The sequence below is a fragment of the Juglans microcarpa x Juglans regia genome, chromosome 1D (genome assembly GCF_004785595.1).
Source record: "Juglans microcarpa x Juglans regia isolate MS1-56 chromosome 1D, Jm3101_v1.0, whole genome shotgun sequence".
Classification (NCBI taxonomy): domain Eukaryota; kingdom Viridiplantae; phylum Streptophyta; class Magnoliopsida; order Fagales; family Juglandaceae; genus Juglans; species Juglans microcarpa x Juglans regia.
The window spans coordinates 47,189,687-47,207,826 of record NC_054594.1 but is presented as its reverse complement, the minus strand read 5'-3'; the positions used below and the strand labels follow the sequence as shown (position 1 = coordinate 47,207,826).

Below are 18,140 nucleotides of genomic sequence, written 5' to 3'. Positions count from 1 at the left end.
TGCGGGGGTGGACCCCCACCCATCCGCACCCCCCGCCCCCATACTGGGCCTTTGGCCCAGTACATTTTTCTGGGCCCTAAATGGCCCAGAATCGGTTTTTGGGCCACTTTGGGCCCAGAATTCGTTTTTAGGCCATTTGAGCCCATTATTTAGATTAAAAAGTATATAGATTTAAAAATAGGAAAAAAAAAATATATATATATATATATAGAATCATAGATTGAACTATTACGTTATTAACTAATTAAGTAGTAATCATCACTAAGGCAGTAAGGCACTATGCTAAAATATTTTGTTCACAATTATACAAATTAAGAGAACTAATAAACTATTACACTATTACAAACTCCTCTAAAAGAAATAAATATTACAAATTGTACAATTAACTATTGTAGCAACATTACAATTAATTATAAATTAACAAAATCATAATTTTTCAATTTGATCAATTTGATTTTGGGGTGGAGCCGTAGCGGTGAGTTCACTGAGTGGTGAGTTATGTCGATTGCTGTGAGACTGAAAATCAAGATCATAAAAGTCAATAAGTTATAAAACCTGAAATATTAATAAGTTAAAAATAAAACAAATTAGAATTAAAAAGTTATAAAGATGAAACAAAATTTTAAATGTAAAAAATAATTATGAAAGAAATTGTGCAAACCATGACAATGGTGGGTCCAATACAAAGTCATACTGCATCGGAGGTAGCCGTAGACGTCGTCTCATGTATCACTATAAGTATTAAATTTGAAATCAAATTAATGAATACCAATTAAATGAAAATAAATAAATTAAAATAAGAAATTATAAAATGAAATTAAAATAAATACCAGATCCAAACTGATCATCACTATCCTCCTCGACGTCGGCCTTCTCATACTCAAGAACATCCGGAACATGAATTGGAGTTCCCTTGATCCAATTCTGCGTGCAAATCAAAGCCTCCACAGTGGCAGGAGCTAATGAACTCCGAAATGAATCTAATACACGTCCTCCCGTGCTAAAGGCCGACTCTGAGGCTACTGTGCTAACAGGGATGGCCAAAAGTGTGCGGGCTATCTCTCCAAGGATGGGATACTTCACGGCATTCACCTTCCACCAACTTAATATATCAAAATCTCGTGAAAATGGTAGAATCTCTGCTGCTAAGTATCTGTTTATCTCTGGCTGAGCCTCTACAGAACTCCGAAGGAAGGGGGTTTGCTCATACCTCTCACCCCACTCCAATCTACGTCTTTTCTCAACCTCGACTTCAGGAAACTGTGAGCTTGAGGCTGAGGGGGTAGGTGTAGGTGCCGCAATATTACCACCCCGCAGGGTGGAAAACTCATCAAATAATCTAGTAAGGGTTTCCCGAACCCTTGCTGCAATAAGCTCTGCCCATACTTGCCCGTACGCAAGGCCCAATCCAAATATCATGCCATTCAACTTATACCTCGGGTCAAAGACGACAGCTACATATAACAAAATATTAGCCTTCGTTAAATCTCCCCAATACTTGTCGTACTTTGTCCTCATAATCAATGACATCTCCCGCATCCTAATGTGACTACCCGCGACCATGTCATCTAATTCTTCTTTTACCTTACATATTTGCTGACATACAATATTGGATGTAAGGTACAAAGTTCCAGATAGCCTCATGGTGACATCGTAAAAAAGTCTCAAAAACTCTACAAAATTAGTTACAATTTCCCAATCATCCCTACTGGTTTCCCCAATCCCCCGTGATCATCAAAATATTTAACATATTGGATGTCTTCGTCACCCAATAATGTAAATGCCAGCTTATATTCTTGGGCTGCCTCCAACATCAGAAATGTTGAGTTCCATCGTGTAGGCATATCAGTATAAAGGCCCCTCTTAGATGTTAGGCCCGCAGATCTCGCAGCAACCTTGAATTTGTCCAACCTCGAAGGAGAAGATCTCACCCATCTCACAGCAGTCCTAACCCGAGCAATCGAGTCATGAAGATCTCTCAAACCATCAGTGACAATCAGATTCAGAATATGTGCCGCACATCTCACATGCAGACACTCACCACCCATTAGTGTCTTATTTGCCTCTCTAAGATAGGTCTTTAGATGTCCCAATGCAACATCGTTAGACGAGGCATTATCGACTGTGACTGTAACCACTCGGGTCAACCCCCACTCCTTTATTGCAGCCTCCAAGACCTTTCCAATTGTCTCACTCTTATGATCGGTGATTTTACAAAATTTTATAATTTTCTTTTGCAATGTCTAATGACAATCAATAAAATGCACAGTCAAAGACATTTAATTAAAATTTTGGATCGATGTCCAAGTGTCAGTGGTGAGACAAACAAATTGATCCGCCAATTGACCCCTCAACTTCTCCTTTTCAATGTAATAATATTTTTTTACATCCTTTGCCACCGTGTGGCGAGAAGGAATATTAAACCTTGGTTCCAAGTAGCGAGAATACGCTTGGAACCCTTTCCCATCAACAATTTGAAAAGGTAGCTCGTCCATTATGACCATACGAGCTAGGTGTCTTCTACACTCATCGGGATCATACTTAGTATACCCCTTCAAAGTTGCACCCCCACTAGTCTCATCCGCTATTTTTTTAAGTCCAATTTCTAGCCTAGATTGGCTTTTGTCTTGTAATGATCTTAATATTGAACTTTTTTTGCATTGCTCTTCTAAGTGCACCTTTCATTGTGAGGTGCCATGTTTCCTATAGTGACATCCATAAATTTTTCCACAATAGTTACACTTGGCTTGGGGGTTACTTGAGTCACCACCCTCTAGTTTGGTGAAATGACTCCAAACTATTGAAGCAGGTTTCTTGCTGGGCTTGGGGGCGGGGCACGGTGCCGTAGGGCTAGGGGTAGGGGTTTGAGTAGGAGGGGTAGGTGTAGGTGTAGGTGTAGGGGTAGGGGTAGGGGTGCCCTCGGTCTGGAAAGGAGAGCTCGCACTAGAATCTGCTGGCATATCCATGAACTCAAGCAAACAACAAATCTGAAATTATAGAAAACATAGCAAATATATAATGAACATAAAAAAAAAATTAGAATAAAAAATTAGACCATATAATTCATCAAACAATTGTAAAAAATTTAAAGTCATAAATTTTAGGCATTAAAAAGACACATTAATTATTCAAGTTATAAAAAGACTTATAGTGGTTTTAGTTATTTTTATTGTACTATTTTAATTATTTCTCCGAACTCAAAACAGACAAATTTGAACCAACATATTAAGAAAAATGATCACATCCGAGCATATTAAATTAAATAAAGAAATTAAATACAATACAATAAAAATGAAACATCTAGAAATCAACTCAAAATAAGGGATGAGATGTTGATATGAATGGATAATAATGATTATGATCGCTTTACAAAAGGATGGATGTCCATATCGATAATGGGCATGCACCATAATTATTGTGTTAGTATGAATGTTCCAAATTTATTGAGGGCTTTGTCTTGTCACCCTAAATGCTTTCTTTTTACTAAAACAACATGTTTATGCAAATTCTCTTTTGTGTTCAAATGAATTTGACATTCATAATATATATATATATATATATATATATATTTATAACTTGAAAGACTATAAGGCATAAGCATAGCAACTATATAAATTATAATGAACATAAAATAAAAAAAAGTAGAATAAAAAAAAGTACCACTTGACATTCATAATTTCATATATATATATATATATTTCATCTTAATTCATTATATTGAATTTCGAAATACCCTAGTGCATTTTTTTTTTTTTGTTCAGTTTGGTAAGGAACATCAAATTCTGTTTTTAAACCCCTAAATTAATTTTTTAAACCCCTAGTGCATAGCAATTTTAAAGATTAAACCCTTAAATTAATTTAGGGTTTTCAATCTTTGAAACCCCTAAATTAATTTAGGGTATTTCGAAACCATATTTAGGGCTCCAATCCGAATTAATTAGACACAATAATATTGAAATTCAGTGATTTACACACATTATATAATGCAAACAAAAAAAAAAAAAACAATTCACAGCACACAATTCACGGGTCACGGGAGCCATTCAAAATTTCAAAGATCAAACCACATGCACAATCTAAACTCCACAACACACAATTCACAAAATCTCATCCTCCATCTCCGATAAACCCCATCCTTCCTCCAATCTCTATTAAATATGTAAATCACAAAAAAAATTGAAGTGTCGAATTTGGGTTTCTTACCTTCGGAGATGAAGAGAGAGGAACCGGGTGCGAGTCCGAGTCGTGCGACGGGGATGGCGATGCAGATAGATGGACCGGGCGGCGGCTCACGGCTACGAGAAGTAACTCAGAGAGAGAGAGAGAGAGAGGCGAGAGCGAGGCTGCGAGAGTGAGAAGAACAGAAATCGGGGCTGGGCAGAGGCAAGAAAGGGGCGCTGGGTAACTAGGGTTTCAGTTTTAATTTTAAACCCAGGTTTTTTTTTTTAATATATATGTAAATAACGTATATAATATAATTATATATAATTATAATTATATATATAATAATATATCCGGGCGGGGCGGGGCCGGGTATATCCGGGGCGGGGGTCACCCCAGCCCGCCCCCGCCCTCGCCCTCGGATGTTGCCCCAGATGCGGGCGGGTGGCCCCGCCGCCCGCATTTGACGGGCGGGGTGATCCGCCCCGCCTAACGGAGGCGGGGCGGAAGCGGGGCAGGGCAGCGGGGGCGGGACCCCGCTGCCCACCCCTAATTTTAATTGACAGGAGATGATCTTCGATTTATAAACTAAATGAGATGATGTTTTAGAGGTATAAATAGGAGACTAGAGTTGGTATTGAAAGAGTGAGAGTTAATAATAACGATGATTAATCCTTTGGCATCCAATTTTAAAATCAACGTTCTAAAATTTCTGTACATTTTAGGCCTGGACAACAATATTTCATTTTATCTCGTGATTATAATTTTCTTAAATTTTTATATAAAATATAATAAATAATTTAAATTTTTTAAATAATAATAATAATATTAAAAATTAATATTTTAATAATATTTTATTTAACTTTTAATTTTCACATTTCACTGTCTAAATACCACCTTAATTTTAAGAAAAAAGCTTGTTATTGTGCAAGTAAGTGCGACCGAAACTATTAAACCCAGGTTAGTCGACTACAACTACTTTGCTGGCCGAGACTTTTCCTTGTATTTTCAAGGAAAAGAAGGGGCTTTTACTTCACTCAACCAGACTTATCCACACCGTTCCTTTCTCTATAAATGTGGAGAGAGAAATTGAACACCTTCCTCTGTCTCTCTCTATTCTGCCCGTCTTCGAAACAAATCTAGGGTTCTGACTTCTGAGGCTTCGTTCTCCCTTCAGGTAAGTAGCGCGCCTTTCTTCTTTCTGTAGGCTAGGGTTTATCCCCTGGGGATTTTTCGCCTCTTCACCGTCTTATTTCTTCTTCGATTGAGTTTGAGTTTCATCATTGAATTATTCTGTCACCGAAATGCAAAAGTGATGAAGTTTTTGGATCTGGTTTTCTCTTTCCCGGAAAATCTTGCAATTATATGGAAAAAAAAATTCAGTGTCTTTTTTCTTTCCCTCCTTGGTTGTTGTGATATTTCGCGTTTTGCTGAACAGATAAGGGTGAATGAAGTAAATCGCCGTCGTATTATATGTGTTATCGACGTTTATATTCGTGCGTGTGTATAAACCCCTATGCATTCATGGTGTTTTGGCTGGTGTTGGTACTTGATGAGCTAATTCATATGCTGTAGGTAAAAAGATGCCTCGGTATGATGACCGCTATGGTGGGACTCGTCTCTACGTGGGACGCTTGTCCTCGAGGACGAGATCGCGTGATCTTGACGACCTCTTTAGCAGATATGGAAGGTATCAAAGACTTGACTTTCTTCTGTTTTCGTATGAATTCTTTGCGTTTGCCAGAAGAGTACCAACTTGTAGCGCCTGCATTGATCTAGTTTGTATTTAACACCGAATTGTGACGGTCCTTTAAGCCGTACGAACTGTCAGCCTTCTAAGGAATTACTTTGCTTCTAAAATTGTTTGAAGTTCACATATTATGAACCATTATGAAATCTTTGAGTGCACCTTTTATTTTTTTCATTCGTCTCTACAATTGATGTGAACGAAATCCATAACTGTTGTGGTTATGAAGTTCTATCTTTAGACTTCTTACTGGTTATTGGTGGTCATGAACATAGGGCCGTGAATGGCTAGGTGTGTGGGAGAAAATGAGGACTTTGCCAAGCCCTTTTGTGCTTGACATTTAAATATTCATTTTATATCTGTGTGAGAACGTTGCACCCCTCCACGGGTCTCGTGTGGTTTAACTCGAATGATCTTCTTGAAGGTTTCTTGGCTTTTGCCTAACCTGGAGGTCTATGGTGAGAGGGTGAACCTTGGTGGATTTGGCAAGTCTTTCTATAATGTTATTGCGTGTTTTTATGGAAATGGCAACATCTCAAAGTGGTGTTTAGTTCATCTGTGAGGGCGAAGTGTCCACCCTTCGATACTTGTGTCTTGATGGCCTTACTGTTTCTGGCACCCGTTTACGCAGAGTACGCGATGTGGATATGAAGCGCGACTTCGCCTTTGTTGTATGTATTTCGATTCTTTGTCCTATTCTCTCACTCATTTTTTTTCTCATGCATGTGGTCCATTCACATCGCTCCTTTTGCTAGTATGATCTTCTCTATGTTCTTCCTTTCAATTGCTGCTGATCCCAGGAATTTAGTGACCCACGAGATGCTGAAGATGCAGTATATGGTCTGAATGGCCGGGATGTTGATGGAAGCCGCCTCATTGTAGAATTTGCGAAGGGGGTAAATTAATGGAATTTATTTTACCAAGCAGCATACTCTTGGTAACACTTTTAATATTTTTATTTTTGGAAGTATGCGCTTAGTACTATTTTGGTTTTTTTCCACATCATGGGCCCTTACTTTTGGTAAAATTGGGCATGATATAACTCATTCAAGTTTATTTTCCCCAGGCTTTTATGTAGATCCATTTGAATGTGCCACATTTATCTTTATGCCTCTTTGACTTGATTTTTAGATTCAATATGTTTTTTCCCTACTACATCTGGATCTCGTGGTTTATGTTTATGGTGTGATCTTAAATTAAATTTGTAGAGGTCATGTGTATATGATAGTGGTTCAAACTTATTGGCCTGTCACCTTTGTCTAGATTACAGAATTTAAAGAAGCATTACCAAACTTTGTTATGAATAAGTGATGTTATAGAAGAAACTATAATATTCTATTTTTTCTTGAAACTGATGGTTGAATTAGCCAGAACAAGGTCATGTTTTCACTTTTTATTATCTAACTCGGGTTCTTTATTTTCTTTTATTAAAAAAAATTATCCTTTGCTTTTTGTGGTGTTTGCATGCTGCTACCGTTCTTTTTTCTAGAGTGTTGAAGGAGATGGTTTGAGGTAGAAACTTAAGCTATGCTCATATGGTTATTTGGCTTGTGTTTAGGGGCCACGCGGTCCTAGTGGATCTCGTGAGTATCTTGGGAGAGGTCCTCCTCCCGGATCAGGGCGCTGCTTTAATTGTGGAATCGATGGCCATTGGGCTCGAGATTGCAAGGCTGGGGACTGGAAGAATAAGTGTTATCGCTGCGGAGAAAGAGGTCACATAGAAAGGAATTGTAAAAATAGTCCTAAGAAACTTAGGTACTCTCTCACAGAATCTTTCTTCCTTCTGCCACTTTTATATTTCTGGAGTTCATTCAGCAAGAAATTTCTGGTGCAGACGTGGGCGGAGTTACTCAAGGTCACCGAGTCCTCGACGTGGCAAAAGTCGTAGTTACAGTAGGGACCGTAGTTACAGGTATGTTCTATCATTATCCTTCCTAGGAACTTTTGGGCCCAGCATAAGGTTAAGCTATTGAGATTAATTTATCTATTTTCGTGATAGATGAAGATTTTTTATGGTTGTATAGGAGGGCATTGTACACACGGTACTTTAATTATCCACTGGTGTGTAATAGATTTCATTTCTCACAGTCGATCTAGATCGCCTCTGAAGAGAGAGAGAAGCCTTGAGCAAGTTGAAAGAAAATTAAGGAGCCCTCGTGACAGCCGAAGCCCTAAGCGGCATAGGAGCTCGCCACCACCATCTAAAGGGAGGAAGCGTAGTTCTACACCTGATGAGAGGAGCCCAGAAGAACGAGGTAGCCCATCCCAAAGGGATGGCAGGCAGGCCAATGGGTCTGATTACAGTGGCAGTCCCAGGGGAAAGAGTAGAAGCCCTATCAACGATGCTGATGGAGAGGCCCCCCGGGAGCGGAGTTATAGGAGCCCTGCTGAAGAAAATGGCCACAGTCGCAGCCCTAGTCCTATCCGTAGGGACGACAGGAGCCCTGTTGATGATGATGATAATCATGGTTCTCCGAGGGGCAGTGAGTCAAACTAAAAGAATTTTATGTGACGAAAGTCAACTTAAAACCTATGTTTGCTAAAGGTTTCTACTGCTTTGTACGGATAGCATTTGTATCGAATATTTTTAAACGTGTTTGAGATTTTTTTGTACTTTTTTTTTTGTCTGGAGGTACCATTTGGAACAGTTCCAGTGATCTTAACTGTTCCATGTCACCACAATTTGGCTTCCTTGTAGGCTTAGCGGTTTTCTTTCCGGAGTTTAGAGTTTCGATTCCCTTGAGGTCTACTTTTAATGCAGGATGGCGATGGTCATGCATGTCTCATGGCTGTGCAAGTTCTATTCATGGCGGGATACTTTCTGGATGTAGATTTCTAGACGCCCGGCGGGGGGGGGGGGGGGGATCCCAACAGTTGGCTTTATTCGCGTGTCATGGTCATTCTAGTTACAGGGTAGGGATTCCTTCGACTCATGTCTCATAGAAGTTATAGCGGACCTCCGTTGAATGCATTAAATCATCTATATGGATAATGTTTTCTGAGGATAGCAGGGTTCTATGCCAGTAATTAATTATAATGCCGAGCTACTGCCAAGCACTTGGAACGTGAAATCACTTTTCGTACAACTCAGACGACACTACTAGTGAGATATAATCAGTTAAATTACCAAAACTTCATACACCTTGAATGGATAATTCTGGATGTCTGAAGTATACGGCATCACTGTCCTAGTGAGATATAATCAGTTAAATCTTTTTCCCTTGCAGAAAAGATCCGGTTCGGAACATTTTGGAGGAGAATAATCTTGCCTCATTGAAACTAATGGCTATCACCTTTATCGATTTAGATCAGAGCATTGGTACAAAGGCAAAGTTCATCAAATGTTATGAGAAATTATATATACAAGTCTCCACCACAGGAACAAGGCATCAGGAATTTTTTAAATAAGTCTCGTGTTCTTGCTGAAAGGAATTATCTACAGCAGACGAAATAAACTGCAACATAGACAGATATGATTGCAAGATTTCTCCCCCTCCCCCCTTTTCTCAAACAATTTTGATTCAGCAAACGGGCCTGAATATAAGGACCTATGATATATAGGCCTTAACCAGATCTAAGTAGTTGCAGACCAAACCTGTCCTTGGACAGGTGATTTTACCATTATTCTTTTTGGCCATTTCTTCGAGAGCCTGCCAAGCCAAAGAATAATAAGTTAAAATAATAAACTGAACACATTTTTCTTTATAACAGGAACAATGCAAACCTTAGTGCTGTAAACATATCCATTAGGCAAAACTTGGGGAGGGTTCTCTGTGTCCATCAGCTCTTTAGTTATGTAGCAAACTAACTTTGAATGATGCTGCTTAGAGTATGGTAAAGGCAACGCTAGTTTCCGAAAATTATCCTGTGATAGAGGGTCTTCCTTGGTGCAATCATCTTCATAACAGTATCTAAATCAGGTCAAGGCAACCGAACATTATCTAATAAAACTGGTAGTAGTATCCCTCACACACCTGCAGGGTCAAACCACAGTAACCAAATGCCAGATCGTAAAAAGGCTTCATAGTTCATTGTCGGTTGATCAGATCTTTTCTTAAGATGAAATTATATGTGCCTGAAGTTTACGTGAGAAGTCTACAACTCATTTCTGAGTTCTATTTGTAATAAACTCAGAAATATGGATACTGAACCAATGACCATTTCATATACCTTACAGCACAAAGAATTGAGTTTGATAGGGTGGAAATGTCCCATATCATCTTTCGCTACAAACAAATGTCGGGTGAAATGTGCTTGCTGCTTTGTCCTTAGTTTTGATGTCTACTACGGTGTGCTGTACATTTCTGACCAAATGAATATGAACCTTTAGACTTGTCCTCCATATATAGTGATGCTAAAATTACTAGTGCTTGGTAGATGCAGACAAAAAAGGCAAACAACTATTAAATGCAGCATTGAATGAGGATGCTTGGTGGGTAGAAGCAGACAAAATAGCCAACATATATCAGATGGGGCATTGAATATGGATACGGAGTTTTTAGAGCAGACAAGCCTGCTTGCAGATAAATATTAAGCAAAGGTTCAAGTGTCATGCCATATAATCTGCAGAATTCTTGTTTGAATTGGTCCACCAAGAAATCCCATTGTATGGGTTCAAATAAAACCTGCAAAAGAAGAAGAAGAAAAGTAACCTATATCAGCTCCCAAAATCAAAACATGACCACTCAAACTGCCATCAAAGAAGGTAACACAGGTCTAGGCCAAATATGAGAATCTAATTGGAACCAGTGGTACCAAATAATTTTTTTTTTTTTTTTTTTTTGTAAGTAAAAATATTATATATATATATATATATATATCAATAGGAGTAACTAAGTACACTGGATGTATACAAGAAAACACCTAACCCATACTAGAGAGCTCATAATGACCCAAAAAGCCCATGAAAAACTACCCAAAATACACCAAGCCCAAATTGGAATAAAACACACCTCCCCAACCCCAACCCCTTGTTTTCCATAAGACTAATACTCTACCCGAAACTCCCTCTACGAGAACGTCTTTATAATGTCCTCCCTTTAGTCTTCCCTCGACTTGAGCTACCACCCTTAGCATCATAGTTGATTGCCCAAGAAAGACGCTTTAACTCCCTGCTTTTCTTAAAACTTGATTTGGTTTCAAGCAAGTGGCATCAAAACAATTGGAACCAGCGGTATCAAATATTAATGCACAGTTTAATGGGCATATCAGGTTAATCTTGGCACAAAACTAAACAAATTTGTATAACTATTTAAAAATGAAGCACGTGTCTGTTTGTAATTGTTGGAATACGCCAAAAAAAAAAAAACTTGTAGGCCTAAATGATCCAACAAACAAAGACACTGAATAATAGAGCAATACAGTAAGGTCAAATCAACTTTGATATTACTTATGATATACTGGTTAACAAGTTGGTCAGTTCTACTCTCAGAAAAAAGTTTCTTATTAAATAAACTATAAGTAGCAGAACCCATCTTAAGAACTCAAAGCTTGGTTTGTTAACCATTGTATGTGACCATTCATAACACAATAACCATGTCAGGACAACCTCTATGCAATAATCATAAGTAAGACAGAACATCTTATTAATAGAAGTAAATAGACATAAGTATATTACATTTTTCAAAATCGTGATCCCTAAAAAGTGACCACTGTCTCACTCATCATTTTTGTAATGAAGGTTATATTTTCGTCACTTTCCAGTCAAATTGAAACATTTGATACTCAGGGATTATGATAAAATACAAAATGCAAGAGATTGGCATGGAGATGGAGGACAAGATGAACAGAGAAAAAAAACGTATAATCAAATGATAGCGCTTCCAACCTGTTGAAGTATCAAAGAAGTATCCATTACAATAAGGGGAAAAAACATTGTTCAGAACAAAAGAGAAAAGGTTCACCTTATATCTAGCACATTCGGTATTACTTTTAAAAGCCAGAGTTGCCATGACCCTCTGCAACTCTTTCGTATGGGTGGCACCCCATGGTGAAAGGTACTTCCGAGCATATGTTATAGCTCGCATACTATTTTCAGCTCGCACCAACTCTATAAATTCTTGAAGTCGCAACTGGAATTCAAATTTGCTCTGTCATCATTAAAACAATTTATCAACAAACAAGCTGACACAAAATCTTGCCTGTGGTAACTGAATCTTTATTCAGGAAAAATGACATGATGACAGAAGTTCTAATTTTACCAAGACTCTGAGAAAGTGGCTCAGAACACCAACTCCCTTTTTAATAGGTTCAGAAAACCAACTCTAATACCAGTGTAACAAACTCAGATTTTAAAATAGCTCCATCCAAAGAAAAAAAAAATTACTGGCATATTACGCTTGTAAAAGTAGCTTTCAACCCATATTGCAACTGTGTGGAAGATGGCTCCCATTTTTCTACTTTGGTGCATTTGGAGGGAAAAGAATGACAGAAATTTTGAGGATTGAGAGCGCTCTTTGGAAGAGTTTAAGAGTTTTTTCTAGAAGACTTTATTTATGTGGGCCATTTTTATAGACTTTAATGGTCTCAACTTTCATGATTTCCTTGTAAACATTTCTAGTTCCTAACTAGGTGTATCTCATATATACTTCCTGTGTATTTGGGCAATGCCTATTTCAATATTAATAAAATATCTTCTTACTTAGAAAAAAAAAAAAAAAAAGTAGCTTTCAACATGTTAAGCAGAAAAACCTCATGTCTAGGGGAAAAGTGTGGAAACCAAGTAGACTACCATTGGAAATTATTTGCTACAGTAACCAACAGTAAGAAGCCTAAAACATGAGTTTATGTAACATATGGGTCCAAAATTAGGGTTTAGAATTATTATTATTAGTATTTTTATTATTTTTAAGATCTATTTTGAAATAGTGATTTTATTTGATTGGGGATTCTCCCCTATACACACCCATATATACCACCCTTTTGATTTCCTAGTTTGAATAGTTTCCTAATTGGAAACCATTTCACACGTCAAAAACCCTACCATAAATCCTCTCATTTTACTCACAATATTCCCTTTAGCAAAACCACAATACCCCTTATGGCCAGAACCTTCCCACAGTAGAATCAAACCTTCACTGCTTCGCAGTGCCACTGCAGCCTTCCTCTCAGAAACCAAACAGCCACCTCGCTGAAACCCACCATAGAGCACGCCGACGGTAAGCCTTTTCTTTTTCCCCCGTCGTTTTCCCTCCCCCTCTCTATTGGCAGTGTCATTGGCCTGTGTATTTCGTGCTGCCATCGCCGACCACCTTAAAGGACATCGGACCACCACTGAGTAACCCAGAAACTGCCGGCCAGCCAAGTTCCGTCGGATCCCCACTATTCTGGTCTGCCACCGTCCTCTCTCTCTCTGCTGTTTTCGGGTTTGACAGTCTATCTATCTATGTGTCGCACCACCATATTCAGAGGGATCCTCCAGTTGCTCCACCATGAACCTCGGCCAGCCACCCAAACCCACCGTCGCAGTGGTTCTTCTCTCGCTCTCGGTGAGCATCACACAACCCTCCTCTTCCATAAGCATGTTTTTCCTCTTTTATTTCTTTTGTTTCAGCCTTCCTAAAAAGCCCATGCATTATTATGGGTCTTACACAAATGCCCTTAAAACCCTTGTTTTGTAGCCTTCTGTAAATCCTCTTGAAGAAACTTTTTAGAGTAATTACATTTGTGCCCTACAATGTCTAGGAAAGATTTCATGTTTTAAACCTGTTCATTACGTGGGCTGATTTCCTATGTGGGCTGGGTTTGAGGTCAATTAAACATGTAATTTTAAATTGGGCTTGCCCTATTTATTTATTTATTTTTTATTTTTTATGTCGGGGAACCTCTCCAAGGAAGGGCCCTTCGGACCTACCCATGCAAAGTAAACCCCGGTTCCGTGCACCGCACCCTCGGAAGTTTTCCTACACGGAACTGGTTAAATCGCTATCTTTTCACCAGGTGGTGTGACGGGCGTGGCCCCAAATGATTGTTTGCACCCATGAGGTAATTGGATTTGCCTTATTTGTGGTTGGTTTTTAAGATTTATTACTCTAAGGGTCTACATTATGTTAATTAGGGTGGTGATTACAAACCATTTTACAGCAGTAAGTTTTAAGGGATTTAAAACATATATTATTGGGTAATAAATTATGGTTATCCTATAGTATTATTAAACCTATTTTGTGAAATCATTATTTACACTGTTATTTTACAAAATAGATAATATATATATATATTCCCTACTAAATTATATTTAAAGGACTAGATATGATATTATTGTTTTAATAACTATATGATATTAGTATTTATAAAATTCAATATATCGTTGAATATTTTATTAGATTAAAGTTCATGATATGTGTTCAAGTGGGTAGAATGCTACAACGCGTTTTCTAGATAGTTAGTAACATCTAGTACTTCATATAGGTAATGAGCTACAAAGCATGAACCAAGAAGCAGTGCTAAGAGGTAAGTAGTATGATCATAATTATATGTGTGCTGTAATTATTCTGATTGTGCATGAAAAATGTGATGATTACCTACGCTATGCTACAAGCCAATAAAGGTTAGCCCTTTTCATGAACCTCGATGGATTATGATGATATGTTTGCAAATGAGACTATGTATGCTATGCTGATATGGATTGTTGTTAGATGGATGAGATGTTATGAAAATCACATGTATGCCATGTAATGTTTAGATCACGTTATGCCATGCCTATGCTATGCTATGTGGTGTAAGACTCATATTAATATGCCATGTAAAGTCATGAAGTCGAACATGGTCTCATGCATTATGAAAGTTAATAAGAAAACACATGAATGACAGGTAAGCTTTAAGATTGGCCTTAAGTTATACTTATAAAAAAAAAAGATTGGCCTTAAGTTATGGGTGGATGTACAAGCCACAGACTCAAGCGTGGTCAACCACATATAAACCAATATGTTTTGAGGTAACATGGACCCAAGCGTGTTTCACCATAGGTTATGATATGTTAAGCGGTGTCACAGACTCAAGCGTGGTTCACCATATGATATGAGGTGACACGAACTTAAGCGTGTTTCACCACAGGTTATGATATGTTAAGCAGTGCCACAAACTCAAGCGTGGTTCACCATATGATATGTGATAACACGGAGTCAAGCTTGTTTCACTACATGTTATGATACGTCAGATGGTGCTACGGACTCAAGCGCGGTTCATCATATGTTAAGTGATAACACGGACCCAAGCGTGTTTCACTACATGTTATAATAAGTTATACGGTGCCACGGACCCAAGCGTGGTTTACCCTATGTTATATACGGTCAACGACAATTGGACCGATGAACACATGTAACGAATTGCCACTAAATAAGTGAAAAACAAGATGAACAAGCCATGTATGATTGTTAGGAAATGCATGGAGTCATTTATTCATGCATCCACGTTAAATGTATTGCCATGATTATGTATGATTCTGCTTATGTTACTAATGATTGATATATATGTTATGTGAATATGTGACGATATATGTAAGTTTTCAAAATTAAGTCTAATGTTGAACTAAGTTAAGTTTACAGTATGATGTGCTATTATTGAGTCTTCGACTCATTTGTTTGTTTCTCTGTTGTTATGTTTTAATGTCTCAGATGATGATTTTGTGGATACAAAGCAGGAGTGCCAAGAATAGAATAAATTTCCAGAGACTTAGTGTATGATTTAGACATTTAAGCAGTGTTGGTTTCACATAGAACTAGCTCATATCATTTCTTTTATTTTTCAGCTTTTATTTAATGAAAGATTGTCATGCTAGACAAGTTTTATGATCCAATAGATGAGGTATTTTATGAGACTGAATCTCTTTACCGGGCATTATGTTATGAATGTAGGTAACATTCCATACCTACGGGAATGGGTGTTACAGTTTATAAGGTGAGACATAGAATTTATATATTTTCTATCCAATAAACTTTCATTTAGCAATCTATCTAGCAGTAGAAGCCTTTTCTAAGCAAGCAACAATCTTAGCAAACTCACGTATCCACCAGTAATTAAAGAAGACAAATAGAATAGGAAATACCTTGGACTTCTTCAACCTTGACTTGTTATCGGCACACCAGGCTAGGGCAGGAGCTACCTCCTTATTCTGAAGAGCATCAATAACCTTTTTTGCTTCTTGGAATACATCGATATCAACAAGATCCTGAGACATCAAAATTAATCAAGTTAGGTGAAGATGTAAAGGTGGCGAATGTGTGAGTATTCGATATAAAACAGAAATGCCAACGTGTAGGTAGAAAACTGTAAATTGCTAATTACTTCAAATAATCTAGGAAAAAGTAATTGCATCCACATGGACCTTGTAGGCCTTCAGAAGAATGTGAGAAGGAAATACAAGGGTGCCTGGGCATGCAAACTTTATTTTTTTTTTTGAAATATAGATTTTTTCCAATATCTTCAAGCCCAATCATACAAACAAGTGAACAACCATAAATAGGCATTGAGAAGTAATCCCTGCGCTTTCAGTAAATAATGCAGAAAAAACTCCCCAAGAATACACCACAGAAAACCCCAATTATTTGAGACAAGAAAGCAAAATACCTGAATATTGTTGCTTCCTGCCAGCTTCGCTGCAGTGTCATAATAGGACATTCGCAACATGTAGTCTACAAGAATCCGCTTCAAGCGTGTATTATTCCAATCCGGCAAATTCTCAACATCTGCTGACTCCAAATGATCAAGGCGAGCACGGCACCTCTGTGCTTGCAAGTTCTCGATACGACTTCCCTCTTCCAACTTAAAAAATCAGATATGTGAGAATGATCAGCACATAAGAGCTTTTGAAAAAAAATATATATATATCTTCCACCATTCAAATCACAAGATTGCTAAATCTGAGTGCCCAATAATGCAAAGAAGTAAATGAAAACTTTATAATTATCAAACAGTAGCATACACTTGAATTTTTTAAATCTTCAAAAACAAAAGAAGGTAAAAACAACAATCTTAGATTTGGATACCGGTTAAAGATTTGAATAATATAAGTTCTTAATTTCCTGAACCCATGGTAACCTCTTTATAATAATCAAATCGATGAATTTTACAATTTGCTCATTGAAAAAATACTACTTGAGCAATTTGACTGGGTCCTTGAAAGAATCAAAGGATCATAGTCGGCAAATTGGTCCAAATTCATTGTCTCGTCCGCTTGAAAATATTTCAAAATAAACTTTCCAGCTATGAAATTCAAGAATTTTGATGTGCGAAACTGGGGAAACCAACTTACAAAGATTCATTAAATTAAATCTCCCTCTGTAGACCCAGAATTTGAACTCCTAATCACTTGTTAACCAAGCAAAGCGATATAATAAATAAATAAATAAGGGCTCTCAATCCCGGACCTTCCTTTTGAGCCCTTGAAGTTTGGACACGAGCGAGCTGAGATGATGAACGGCGTCGTCTTTAGAAAGATCGGCATCGGCGGCTTCAGTGACGCCGGAGATAACGGCAGACATCTCCTTCTCGAAGACGCGGTGGTCGGCTCGGATCGACTTCTTGTAGTGCTCGAACGGGACCCGGAGGAACTGGTGCTCCAGCTTCAGGGACTCCGTCAGGTGGGCCAGCTTTGAGGACGGTGGGGAAGCGGTCGTGGTGATTGGAGTGGTCCGAGTGGCGATGGTTGCGGCTGCCGCCCCGTTCGAAAGAGAATCCATTTCCGCAAAGAGAGAGTGGAGGGGGAGATAGAAAGATGGTTATAATTATTTTGGTTTTGTATTTTGTAATTTGTGAAGTTATGTGTATGCTTGGGTTGCAAGAAAAGGAAAGAAAATTGGGAGAGAATATCGAGAGAAATTGGGCTCATGAGTAGCCGGCCCATTTTGCATTAAACTACGAGCAATTGGGCTATTTGTACAACACCGACAGGCTAACCAACTAGCTGTCACAGTCTAGTCAGATACCCAATCCTCACAAATAGGAAACAGTTACAACAGGTCCAAGCCACGTGAACCGTGACAACATTGACATGGACCAATCGTAAGATGCCAGCTTACACCCAAATCGGCTGTTCCACGCGATTGTACATCTTGGCCGGTATCTATAGTTTTGTTTGAATAATGAGTTGATTTTAGATATTTTTTTAATATAGTAAAAAGGTAATGATAAAATATTAAATAGTAATAAATAGTAATAAATAATAATAAAAATTAGATAATAAGTAATATAATAATTCTACGTACAACTATAAATTACGTAAACACCGCATAATCAC

At 38.0% G+C, this 18,140-nt stretch overlaps 2 protein-coding genes and 1 long non-coding RNA gene across 3 annotated transcripts in view; 2 read left to right on the top strand and 1 right to left on the bottom strand.

The window, feature by feature from the left end:
* Positions 1-5,184: 5,184 nt before the first annotated feature.
* LOC121255629 (serine/arginine-rich splicing factor RS2Z32-like) lies at positions 5,185-8,521 on the top strand. Its single transcript, XM_041156046.1, has 7 exons — positions 5,185-5,338; positions 5,737-5,851; positions 6,540-6,579; positions 6,709-6,804; positions 7,467-7,663; positions 7,743-7,820; positions 7,997-8,521. The coding sequence occupies exons 2-7, from the start codon at positions 5,745-5,747 to the stop codon at positions 8,403-8,405; spliced, it is 927 nt and encodes a 308-aa protein (XP_041011980.1). The 5' UTR covers positions 5,185-5,338; positions 5,737-5,744; the 3' UTR covers positions 8,406-8,521.
* A 709-nt stretch (positions 8,522-9,230) lies between these two features.
* LOC121255624 (protein MAEA homolog) lies at positions 9,231-17,671 on the bottom strand. The gene is made up of 7 exons (XM_041156031.1): positions 17,272-17,671; positions 16,472-16,666; positions 15,951-16,073; positions 11,812-11,997; positions 10,400-10,533; positions 9,633-9,819; positions 9,231-9,558 (listed from the first exon to the last, which is right to left on the bottom strand). The coding sequence occupies exons 1-7, from the start codon at positions 17,581-17,583 to the stop codon at positions 9,457-9,459; spliced, it is 1,239 nt and encodes a 412-aa protein (XP_041011965.1). The 5' UTR covers positions 17,584-17,671; the 3' UTR covers positions 9,231-9,456.
* Positions 15,685-18,140, top strand: part of LOC121255646 — a 28,706-nt gene continuing 26,250 nt past the window's right edge. The window contains exon 1 of the long non-coding RNA XR_005938821.1: positions 15,685-15,793. This is a non-coding gene — a long non-coding RNA (uncharacterized LOC121255646). The remainder of the gene's footprint in view (positions 15,794-18,140) is intronic.